The 12,955-nt window shown below is 33.7% G+C and overlaps 1 protein-coding gene across 1 annotated transcript; it reads left to right on the top strand.

Annotated features, from left to right (window-relative positions):
• The first annotated feature begins 6,895 nt into the window (after positions 1 to 6,895).
• LOC120336653 (cytochrome P450 26B1-like) lies at positions 6,896 to 12,601 on the top strand. The gene is made up of 8 exons (XM_039404383.2): positions 6,896 to 7,322; positions 7,618 to 7,725; positions 7,989 to 8,180; positions 10,335 to 10,541; positions 10,814 to 10,965; positions 11,081 to 11,438; positions 11,522 to 11,661; positions 11,967 to 12,601. The coding sequence occupies exons 1-8, from the start codon at positions 7,092 to 7,094 to the stop codon at positions 12,160 to 12,162; spliced, it is 1,584 nt and encodes a 527-aa protein (XP_039260317.2). The 5' UTR covers positions 6,896 to 7,091; the 3' UTR covers positions 12,163 to 12,601.
• Positions 12,602 to 12,955: the final 354 nt, after the last annotated feature.

Genomic DNA, 12,955 nt, shown 5'->3' with positions numbered 1-12,955 from the left:
ATTATGGCCTAACCTGGTACACACACTACGGGAGTACCAGAAAATGTACCCAGAGACAAAATTTATGAGTGAATATATTAAAATTTCTGGGAGGAAAAATTTGAGCCCCGAAACAAATTATTTTTATATTGGATCATATTCAATTTATAACAAGCCATTGCCGATTGTTTCCCATGGGAATCCCATTCCCATGGACAACCCTGCATATAATGCAAGGATGCTGTAGCAAAAATGAAGATAACTATAACCAAGGTCAGACGAAACGTTACAGAAATATATCTGCGATAGTGTGCAGCAAGACTCTTGAATTACTTAGAATAGTTTGCTATTACTGTCCTGTAGAGGTCGAAGACGAATTTCATCTGATTGTTATCCTCAGAATATGAGATTCAGCTCCTTTTCCAAATCGAAAAAGACTCTGACTTCAATAACAAAACACCCTTTGTCTCCAAACCCGGCAGCCACTCCAAGAGAATATGAATTACGGAAAAATTGACACTGGCGATTCAAATATTTTTCGTTTCAAATTCTAATTGAGAAAGTTAGAAATTCGAGTTGGACATCCGTAAAGTTCAAAGTTTCTACTTCAAACTCATTATAATAATATTTGAGCAGTTATTCCAATTTGCCAACTAAACGATTTGAAGTAGTATCTCTGTTGTATAAAAAACGTGTATGTCCTTACAATGTTTCTGTTGACTTGTTGTGTGATAAACGAAACCTTCAACTCAGGATTTCGTATGATAACATCACTCAAGAAAAAAATAGAAAACCGCTTCCGTCACATAAATCTTGCCAATCTGCCTATTTCTATTATGTGACAACAATATACGCGATGCCAATTTCACCATTCGTCCCTACGGGATATAATTTTATGATCCCTAAAGACTTTGTCTTATTAGACATGCAAAAGGTACGCCAAATATATTTCTATTTTGTAATTAAAAAACTATCGCACCTATTTTGGTCCTTGGGATTAAAAAGAGCCGAGTAATATTATCATAACGTTATCGGTTTTTGTAAAACAAAATTATTCTGTGAAAAGATCTGAACGTTTTTTTCGTTTCAGTTTCACCCATTATGTCCTCGGTTGACCTCTGTTTACGGTCATTTTCTTTGAACCGTGGCCTGTTGTTTGGCCACACAGTGTTGCGAAATCGGATTAAAGAACCTAGGTTTTATCAACAAATATTTGGCGCTACAAGACTAGTTGTTTGCTCCGTACATATGACCCTAGAATGACCCCAAGTCCGTTAAAGGCATTTATAATAAAGTCATCTTCAATTGAGCACAGAACAAGATATAAACGATCAATATATTTGACCTTGGAAAACTTGAACTTTTAGCCTTTGCTCACATACCCTCGATACTGTAAATCTAGGGTCAACCAAAAGTGCCCGACATAATTTAAATACCGCAACGACCTATGAAATTGCCACAAAATTGTATTATCATGCCTAATGTGATGAAAATGATAGAATTTAATTGATACCCAGGTCTGGCCAATGACAATCTGTTTGATAAATTTCCAGATATCCCCACACCCAGTTTACGCAATCGAAGCGCCAGTGGGATTCCGTGCGGTTTTCTGAACTGTTAATCCTTATATGTTATCAACAGAAACAATGTCAGAGATGATAATACATATATATATATATATAACGTGTTCCTCTCATTAAAAACTGTTAAAACTAACCAGTTACTTTTCATTGCATTTTCATGTGCTATTGGAATACGTAAATAAATTTTACATGACAACTATAACGAGTAATAAAACTGTATAATCTATTTTGGTGCTCTTTACAATTAATAATAATACAAGGCAATTTCTCATGCGGAGGCCTCGACTTGATTACCCCTTTTACATCGCTTTCTTGCGTAAAGCATTGCACGGAATCCGGTTCTGGCGTCAAATATCGTGTTGGCCCGCTAAACTATTTTATTTCCCTAGTCATTGACAGGAATTTCCGTGTCATTCTGTTGTTTACAAGCATTCCCGTGGTTGAAAAGTTCACTTTGTTCCGTGTTTTTTATATTTTGATCAAATGTACAAATAGAGTTCAAAAGTTGAAGCAACATAATCCCCTCCTGCCCCAACTAGTCCTAGGGTTATGACAGAAGTTCAAATTATTCAAGTTTGTAACATGTATGATTGTTTTAAAGCTGAATATAGATTATATTCGGCCGCTGCTATCGATGAAAGTGACCCTCTCGTTGCCTGAGGTAATAGAAATTCCTTGAGTTTGTGGTCCAATATCAACATAACATTTTATGAAGTAAACTCTTAAATCGTTCGTTCTGTCACACACATATCTACGTAAGTAATGTATGCAGCGATACCGGCACGCGATTGTAATCAGCAAACTATGATTGACCTCTGCATTACCGAACAAACAATACCAAACTTTGTTTGACATGACTTAAATCAATATTAGCATATTCAGAATGGACAGATATTTTGGTAAAATATGATAAGCTTGCTCTAAAATTAGCAGGTCGGAAAGATATGCTTTATTAATAGCGAACGAGAATGATAATATAAAGTTAAAAACACGTGCTTGATGTAAAGTTTTTGTTAGGTAAGAAAAGAGTTATTGAGATAAATGCCATCCAGATATAAGTACGTAATCGTAAAATTGTAATTTGATAATAGATAGAGGTCCATCAGAGTTCAAGTCTATTAACACTACTTTGATTTTAAAATAGCTGCTATTATTTTACGAACATGGTTAGTTCTAAGCTGACAAAATGTATAAAAACTAAGATGTATTAAATAGAAAAAGGTATTTTAACAAATGTGTTCAGGTCAAGTGTTTTGAGTATTAGTCGAGATGAATTGTTTCACTATATTCAAAACAACATTACGATTATGGAAGAGGTAGCGGCGGAGATGTCGTACTAAATAAGCTTGTTTTTTAATATATTTTGAGATGGGGTGTCCACTGTGATTTGCTCATTGTATTTTGAAGACGAATGCTCCTACTGACCAGGCGGATTAACCAATCGATTCACGTTATACTGTCACGCCTATCTTTCCTTTTTTTATAATGTGATAAATAACTGAGTCCAAAATATATTTGGTTACGTTTCACGATAGTTTGTTTAATGGGCGAAACATCCAATTTGAATTGAAATGAGCGTTCTCATGAGGAAATCACTAATAGTGCAATCAGGAAATGTATCTTCAATAAGAACATCGCTTTAGAAAGTCAATTAGTCCTCTAGAAGAAGAATTGCCAAAAAACGTCACAAATATACGTTTTTCAATAAATTGATATAGAATAAATTATAACACATATAGCTGTGAGTCAAATTGGATTTTTTGGGTCGTCTTCTCGCGAATATAATTTGTTAAAAACAAACTCGACTAGAATTGTACATATTGGGAGACATACCGCATACGCTGAAGGGGGGGGGGGGGGGGGGATAAAAGTTATTCAAATGCTTCCGTTTTTTTTTTTAAAGTTATTCAAATGCTTCCGTTTTTTGGGGGGCTTACTTCGGGGTTTTGAATAAATAATGTTTGGGTTCGGACCGAGTTCAGTATTCAATATTGATTTAGCACCAAACTCCACCAGGAACTATCCGGATTTGATACTTCCGAATAGGTGCTAGTTCACAACGTTATCAGCCCACCGCCAGACTGCAAATAGGCCCAAAATAGACAAAATTGCTCACTTTAAAGTACTTTCACCTCGATTTGCGTTCTCGGTTCTTATCATAAAGGTGAAAGGTGAATGGGTAAACGCATGTTGTGCAATTCGTGTAAGAGATGGTGCAAACACATATATGAGTTGCGAGAGTGCACGCATGACCTAGTTACCTCCAATAAAGTTCAAGTGGAAGGATAAGCGTTATTAAACTCTCTAAACTTACTGACGATAGAAACAGCGGTCAATTCTAATATTCCTTTCAACCACAAAAACAATAGAACAGTGTATTTTTTATTATACTCACCAAAATTTAACTTTTTGTTTGTTGAATAGTCTTATAAAATACGGAGATTTTTAATAAATATTTTGTGCGTAAGAGGACACTCCGTGTCACAAATTAATTGTTACTGAGCATGGTGCCAAGTCGGCTCGTTTCAATTATCCGGTCTGTCCCTGCCTTAGAACAATGTGCAACCAAGTCCCATTATTAGTTAATAATCAGTTTTGTATCTGAGAATCTATTTTGACAAAAAATATTTCATTCAATGCGTTCAATTTTTACGCAATTATGAAACAAAAATATGTTTAGATTTATGTTATCTTCGTGTTAAGAATCCTCTTCGTGGTGAATATAACAAACATGATACATCGCTTATCTTTCCGAATGAGTAAAGCGCCAATTACGCCTCATTTTAATTTTAACAATAACTTGAAAGGTAAAAGGGTTACGAATAACTTCGTTTAGTTCAGGATATTGGGAACGAATAATGCACCAATTTTGATGTATTTTGTCGAACAATTTCTTTGATGTATCTCATTAGACGTGCGCTATATCGATAAACAAATTCAGTTGAAGGATAACGACTAGTTTACTTTCGAGTCGGTTCTAAATGTGTTAGAAGAGTGATTCTAGATTTTTATTTTTGTGGAATAGATCGAACATTCTGTCGAACAAGATGAGCGCTATTTCATTGATTAGCTCAGCTGTAATGCTGATTTATGCTACGGGCACATTCTAAATTGTTTTGTATAGTCCATGTTCGTGCATGGCATCTTTGTCTTAGCAGTGATAACAAGATAACAAATTTCACTGCTTTCATATATAACGCTTTTGATCCGCCGCTTTTGTTTTATTTATATTGTTTAGCTCAATACCCGCACACCTTAGCGCTATAATAATCTTCAATTTTAGATTTAACCTTTGTCTGAACCACGATCCTAATAAGCGGTGCGGTATTAGTATGACAAGAATGACGCGAAGCACGCGTACAAATATTCTACCCGCAAAATAATAACTCTCAGTCAAAGGGTGAATAAGAGTTTACCACTCGCGCCGTCGGAATCTTTGAAGTTGTTTTCGAGGGTGTGTGCGCGAGTTTGTGGCGAACGTTTACGCGCGAAACAAAGAAGATTCGGGTTTAAAATTACAAGTTGTTTAACGGTACATTCTTGACCGAAATATGATTTGAATGAAACACTTCCGAACGGAAAACGCAATCCTTCTCACGGAGTTTCGAATTTAATGCAATTGTCATCATCTACCGCTAACAGAAAGTTTAACTTGAAGAAATTGGTCATTTTGGGGTCAGGGGTCATTCAAAATATTTTTTTTGTGAAAGGTCGAACGAGGTAGACTGAAGATAGGAAGTGGCAAACATAGGATTAATGAGATCGTAATTTTATGTATAATCAAGGATAATTATGACCCTTCGTTCGTTCTAATAACCTGATATATAACAGATGTTGTGAGCCCGAACTCTTCGTGAACCTCGAAGATTATAGCCAGGAGTCTTTACCTGTGACGTAACGTTGTTTTCGCTTTTTCCGCACCCGCGTAAATATATTGATAGATTACCACATTTCTTTCATATTCGATGAAACTGAAAAAGTTGAAGTTTTGTTATGTAACCTTTCTGGAATCAAATATTTTTTAGATAGTTTATGCTGCTAGCAATACTCCTTTATAATATAAATGACATCACCAGCCACCATCGTCAAACCAGATTGACCCAAGCAGTCAAAATATTGATTTGCATTTCAGATGTGTCAAACAATAGAGAGTTCACACAATTTTTAGTACGTGCTTAACCGAGCGCATCAGAATCAAACGACCAGGTCCCAAATTTCCAACGCTCTTGTGGCATTGGTTTTAAATAAAATGTAAATTAGGTTAAATTGCACAAATTTGTGTGAAAATTCCGTAACAGTGACGTTAAAACATTCAAAAATAAATTAAAAAAGCCAAATTAACCACAATCAAGGATATATCTCGTACATCCATATTACAGCCCATAAGCTTAAAATTCCGGACACATTCTCACTTGCATAATTAAACATCCTTATATAAGGATATATTAACATATATAAAATATCAATAAATAACCGAATTACAAGAATATTTTTCATCATTTCTACAAAGCTTCTTCTTAGTATTTTGTAAACATAAGATGTCAGACGCCAACATATGGTAAACTTTTTGTTGAAAATAATTTTACTAATAAAACTGGTAATTATAAATGCTAATTGTACAATGAAACATCTGCCAAGTAAATACGCATATTCGACGAACGTTCTATTGCCCAAGTGAATTCAAAGAAAGCTGTTCAAAGAAAGCGCCAACTGCAAAAGAGACCATCTCTAAATTGGTAGCTATTTCAAATTTTAATTACGTTTTTTTTGTAAACTTTCTAGATTTATCTCTCATAATCCTAACGATCTCGCAATTTTGTCCAACCCAGGGTAAAAAATATATGAATGCGTTTAAAAATAGTTTATTAGTTCCCAACAAAAATATTATGGTTATACGCTTGAATACACATTTTACACCAAGACTTTTTCTAGTTTTTACTTTATTTTAATTCTTTATAATAATGTCCATATCACACAATGGCAAACCACAGATGGAACACATTTCTACGTCGAAAATTCTATAAATATCCCAGGAATTTTGCATTGTGAAAGTTTATTCTACTGTGACATTTAAATATTATTTTGCTGACCCGTCGTGAATTTTAAAACTTTGAAATGCAAGTAATTTTATCAAATTTCTCAACATTCTTTGACTTACGTCACCAAAATTGAACTTCACGATCCCAAGAAGGTTTGTCTTCTTAGAAGCTAATCCCGGTTATTTGTTTTGTTTTATTTGCGTTCACAACTTGCCGCGCGTCAATATAAAACAACTCGAACAGTACGGTAATCGCCAGTTTCAAAAATTACCTTACGGTGAGAGCATAGAATGAAAGATGGAAAAAAAATTATGCAGAAGAATTTCGTGTACTTGTGACTGTCGGTAGACTGTTATCATAAACTATAAAATTCTAACTAGTTATTTTATCGTTTAGAATTGTTTGTATTCAAAAGTTTAGATTACGGTTTTGTTGGTATACACGAAGAAATCCACGAAAGATACATATTTAGCATTCGAACTTCACCAACATGATGTTAGCAATTGGTTTCTTCGTACATTGGTTTTTCGACATTGCTTCGACAATTGGAACCTACTTTGGAATCACGATCAGTTTGTTATTTCTTTCAAAGTTTCTATGGCGTAAATATATCTTGAAGACTGCTGAAGATTCAACATCAAGTTTAACAGCGAGTTTACCACTTCCGCCTGGGGATTTCGGAATTCCCTTCATTGGAGAGACGCTTTCTTGGGTGATACAGGTACGATATTAAAAAATAATTTACTGCTAGAAAAGGCGTACAAGCTCCTTGGAATATTTTTATGAATTTCTGTAAATGATTCCATGATTACAAATTGATCATGGGGTGAGATGAGGTATTCCCACCATCCAAACTGATTATGTAGATTGTAGGACAATAACGAAGTATGGTTAATTACACCAAACTCTTGAACCCATCTACCTCAATACAACGTAGCATATTTTACCCCCAAGTCGTTTCTATAGCCTATATAGAAAATACTATATCACAATAATAACATTTTTTCTTACTTCAGGGAAGTAAGTTCAATTCATCAAGACGAAAACAGTACGGAAAAATCTTCAGCACACATTTCCTAGGAAAACCAGTTATCAAAGTAACTGGCGCGGAAAACGTTCGACAGGTATGTTACAGAGACAATAACTTGTTTTGTGGGAACAAAGTTTGGAGGATGAATATATGAATAAATTATGTAGAAAGAACAGGGGCATTGAGTCTGGCTAGCCAACCCAAGATGCACCGCTGGTCGGGAACGATTTGATCCTCGGGCCACATATTGCTTAGTAGCAAAAAAACCCAGCAATTATCGTTTTATTACAGATACATCTCAAACTTCCAAACGATTATTTGAAAATCCAACTTCATGTACGTTTTTTTCAATTATAGATTTTGCAAGGCGAGCACGACAAAGTGACGACAATATGGCCTACGACTGTTCGGAGGATAGTAGGTGAACATTCTATCGCTAACTGCAGAGGAGATCAACATAAATATATCAGAAAATTAGCTTTGAGAGGATTTACTCACACATCACTTAACAGTTACATCGAGGATGCGAGAAAGACAATTTCAAATAAGGTAAGGCTTAAAATAATTTCCGGAAAAGATTTTATTATGTGGGGCTAATATTATCAGATGAAAAGTAAAAACGATCGTAAAATTCTAACCGGGGAATATTGTAAGCTGAAGTTCAATAATTTAATAACTACGCTGAATAAGAAGCAATATTTCTGTTCTGAAAAGAAAAAGTGCGCAAGAAGGTTTTGAACTTGGCTATATCGGTCAAATCTACGACGTGAACCTTCGACGTCCAAATTCACGCGCAAGTATTTCCGATTCTCATTCATAATTTTTTTAAGTGTGTTCTCACTGACGCAAAACAGACAAAACGACGACGGCGTTTCCCATAGTTTTCATAAATCAAATTTTCATCGAAAAACCTGATTATAAGCATCAAGATTGCCTCCTAAAATTATTTCAGAACAGATCCACCATTTTTTCGACTATTTGAGAAATGGGGATAATTTCAATATATTTACCAGATACAGCCTAATTTTCGAATTCACTCGACCAAATTGGCTACAAAATACTGTATCACAACACTTTATCAACGCTATTTAAAACATGTCTATTGTTCTTTCGAAATAACGTCAGGTATTTTCGACCAGTTACGTCAATGATAAAATACTAAAAACAAAAATACGTTTCTGTTCAATTACGCATGCAACCTCGTCCAATCAAATATATTTCATAGATATATTAGTACCAACAAGCTGTATTGTTTATGGTTCCCGATTATCGAGAAAATCTCTATATTACACAATGTGAGAAGAAATAAACGAAATCGTGATAAGCGTAATCTAATCGAGTACAGAGTGTTTTATATTTAACGCGTAGTAATCTACTTTGTTCGCGAAACGAAACTATGTTGTTTGGGTCCTTTTTTGGAATTAAATCTTGAACTGTGTGATATCACGATGTTGCACTTATAGTTGGTGTCGAACTTCCATTTTAAATTGCAATCTGTGGCTAGTTTCGTTGATTTATATAGAAGAAGACGTGACATTGCCCGAGGTAAATTTCATAAAAAAACAAAAACAAAGTTAAATCAAAATTTATCAAAAATGTTCTGATTAAGTCGAAACAATATAATGATATTATCCCGTAGAGTCTACAAAAATTTTTGAAAAAATTAAAAGTAATAAGCCTTCTAGCGAAAAATACAATCTCTAACCCCTGAAAATTTCAAAACAATTGGTCCAGTAATTAAAGTGAAAAGCGATTTTTTCCATAACAATAAAAAAAGAATTCTAACAACAACATGATATCAAAACAATCTATAGGTTCACTTCGTGTCTAATAAAACGATTTTAATTGGTAGCGTTTCAACAAATCTCAAGCAAACCCACGAACTTTCAAAATTGCATATAATGTATTATAAGAAGTAGTGGCAACGTGTGTGTGAAGACACCAAGTTCAAACGTAAAATACCGAGATTGTGAATTGTTACTATTGTCCTTCCAATGTACAAAATAATGTACTCTGCACGTTTTTTTGAATTGATAAACAGAACGTGGTTATTCATATAATACACGGGGTCAACCCACGAATATTTTATTAATTGTTTTGCGTTTAAATGCGTGGCAGTCAATATCAGTGATTTCATTTTTGTTTTTTAAATGATCAATGTGTTTGGTAGCAGAATTAATATTATTTTACATATCGCAAAATATTGCTACTATATATAATCAAATCAATTAGTCCCCGTCTAAACCTGTCAATAAATCAACACTGTCTAGTCATAAGTTTTGAGCAAAATATAATGTCAATCTCCATTATTATCTCTGAATAGAAAAAAATGCCATATTTCAATGAAATTTAAAGTTCACCGAAACTATACACTACGCATTTGTTCACCTTTAGACCAGACAATATTGCAAGCATCGCCTGTAAATATATCATTTCATGATATATTGAAAATTAGTATATATAATTATTTTAATGCAGAAACGTGTTTAAAAGGCCAGTTTGAAACAAAATCCTCATTTGCAAAACCGATAAAATAAAAAACAATATATTACGAGTTGTTTCCTACCAATGTAGCTATATCTCATACCACGCAAAAATTTATATTGTTCGAAGATATCTCTAACTATATTGCTTTTCGTTGTTCCAATATTATCAAAATTGAGAAAAAGCTGTAAAGTAAAATTGACTGAATATTAATTTTAGATTCGTTCTTGGAGAACACATGCTGGTACAGCAAGAAAAATTTACACCGATCTGCTGCAAATGACATTCGAAATTTCCGCAAAAGCAATGGTTGGTTTGAAATTCAAAAATGATGAAGAAAAAACGGAAGCTTTCACTAATTTTCATGAGATGATAAAAAATTTGTTTAGTCTTCCGTATGATCTACCATTCTCTGGGTTCCGCAAGGTAATTATCATTTTACTATTTTACTTAATGTGGGTGTTAATTTTGCTGCATTTTTTTTAAATTCCTCGTTTTACATATTAATATATATATACGTAATGTCTTTGTGTCGCCCAGACATAACTACAGAATCGTAACTAACGATTATGTAATGGCATTATCTCATAAAACCCTCTTCAAAAATTTGCTCCTTTTTAGCCAGATGCGGATCAGTTTATTCCTATGGTCACACAAATCATAATGGATTGAATAATTAAAATATTTATGATCTTCAGGGACTACAAAAGAAAGAATGGATTCATAAGATGCTCGACAGTCACTTGAAAAACAAACTAAAATATGCTCGTTCTAGAGGAAATGATCTGGAAGAACCAGAAAACGATGTTGTTCATTACATGTTGCAAGGCGAAATTGCGGAAAGACAAAAGTAAATAGCTTTATTTTCTACTTTAGTTTCATCTTTATACCCAGAAACTTTTATCATTCTTCTTTTCCAAATGTAATGCTTTACCTTTTTAATAATACGTACTTGTGTGTTTCAGAAATGAAGGCAGAGATTCCGGAATTGATTCGGAAAGAAGCAGTGAGGATGAAGAAGAACGTGGAATATCCATGAATGAATTAAAACAAAACGTTGTTGAGCTTATGTTTGCTGGATTCCTGACAACTGGAAGCAGTATTTCTTCTCTTATAATTCAATTGGCAAAACATCCAGAAATTCGAAAAAAAGTTGAAGAAGAATTAGAAGAACAAGGATATTTGAGTTCTGATGATATTGAAATCGACTTGGAAAAAATTCAAAAGTTAACCTATTTAGAACAAGTTATTAAAGAAACACTCAGATTGATGCCACCAATATTAGGTGGATACAGAAGAGCGATGAAGACGTTTCAAATTGGGGTAAGAATACTTTTTTTTACCGTGTATAGGCTCTAAAACACGGTCATACCTTTGTATGCTAAACACTTCTTCATTATTTACAGGATTACAGAATTCCAAAAGATTGGACAATTATTTATAACATCAGAGATACTCATGAATATGAATTCCAAGATGATACTGAATTCGATCCTGATAGATTTTCTCGTGAAAAATGGACAGAAAACCGACAAAACCGATTCAAGTACGTATATTTAAACAGCATTAATCAAAATTATTAACTAACGTAAACTGACAAATCAGACTTCAAAAGAATAGTAATTTTGCAATACGAATCACCTAGATAAAATGGAAATGTGAATTAAAATTTTCTTTGACTATCCCATTTCGATTATAAATATTACAAGCAAAGTTCAATGCAACTGACTATATTGTTTGTTAAATTTTACTGTGTTAATATTGTTCCAACTTTTATGTAACGTAGTCGGTGTTTTCGAGTAATTCACTGTATAAAACCACATCTAATGTGATGTCATTCATATTTTTCAGATGGCTTCCATTCGGAGGTGGTCCACGAGTGTGTGTCGGAAAGGAGTTTGCCAGACTCGTAATTAAGTTAACAACAATTGAACTTTTCAAATCATTTTCGGATTGGAGATTCGAGAATGATAAAGCTCCACCAATGTTTCCGATTCCTACTTTACATCCAACGAACGGTCTCCCTATTATATTTACAAAAAGATAAAAAAAACTTTCAAAACAATAACTGACTGAAAAATTGTCTGTTGTGTCAGAATAAAACAATAAAATGAAGAGCAAATAAAATAGAACTAAAATAAGGAAAATCGGAATAAAACTATGGCCTAACCCTAACCTGGTACGCACACTACGGGAGTACATTCATTTGAATAACACATTTCAAATCGATTACTTCGTGCCTGCACTGATCAGCCTTAGTGTAAATATTTTACGTTAAAATATTAAGTAATAAAGAAATGCGAAAGGTGTAAAATTATGTAGTTGTATTTATTATTTATATATTTTTGTTTTATTGTTGTCCATGTTCATTTTTTAATACATTCTCGCTTTGTTGTTCTCTATTTTCTTACAGTATTGATTTTTTTTTGTTTGAGCAGCTTTTCATTCTGTCCATTTGTTTTTAAATAAAATCATACAACATTTAAGCCTATTTTTTCATTTCGACGATATACAATACAGTACCATGAATATAGTAGCAGGAATGATAGAAGCTTTAATTAATTTTCAGATATTTCCGAGAACATCTGATATTGGTATAAATTTTGTAAAAGCACATATCAATGCGAATGACCTTTCAAGCGTCGTGTTTTGTAAATCCCATCGATTCAAAAAGTATCTTAGTGGTCCACCTAAAGCTTCCAACGTCTTCACACATTTCTCGTGGTTACTTGGAGAACTTCAGTGAGTCAGACGGAATTAATCGTGTCTGTGTTGTGGTATAGCAATCCGTACAACTTCAAAGTTTGTATGCTGTTCAATATTTAAAAAATTGTAATCCA

Source organism: Styela clava, chromosome 2 (genome assembly GCF_964204865.1).
Source record: "Styela clava chromosome 2, kaStyClav1.hap1.2, whole genome shotgun sequence".
Classification (NCBI taxonomy): Eukaryota; Metazoa; Chordata; class Ascidiacea; order Stolidobranchia; family Styelidae; genus Styela; species Styela clava.
The sequence above is the reverse complement of the archived record's forward strand: the minus strand, read 5'-3'. Positions and strand labels throughout refer to the sequence as shown.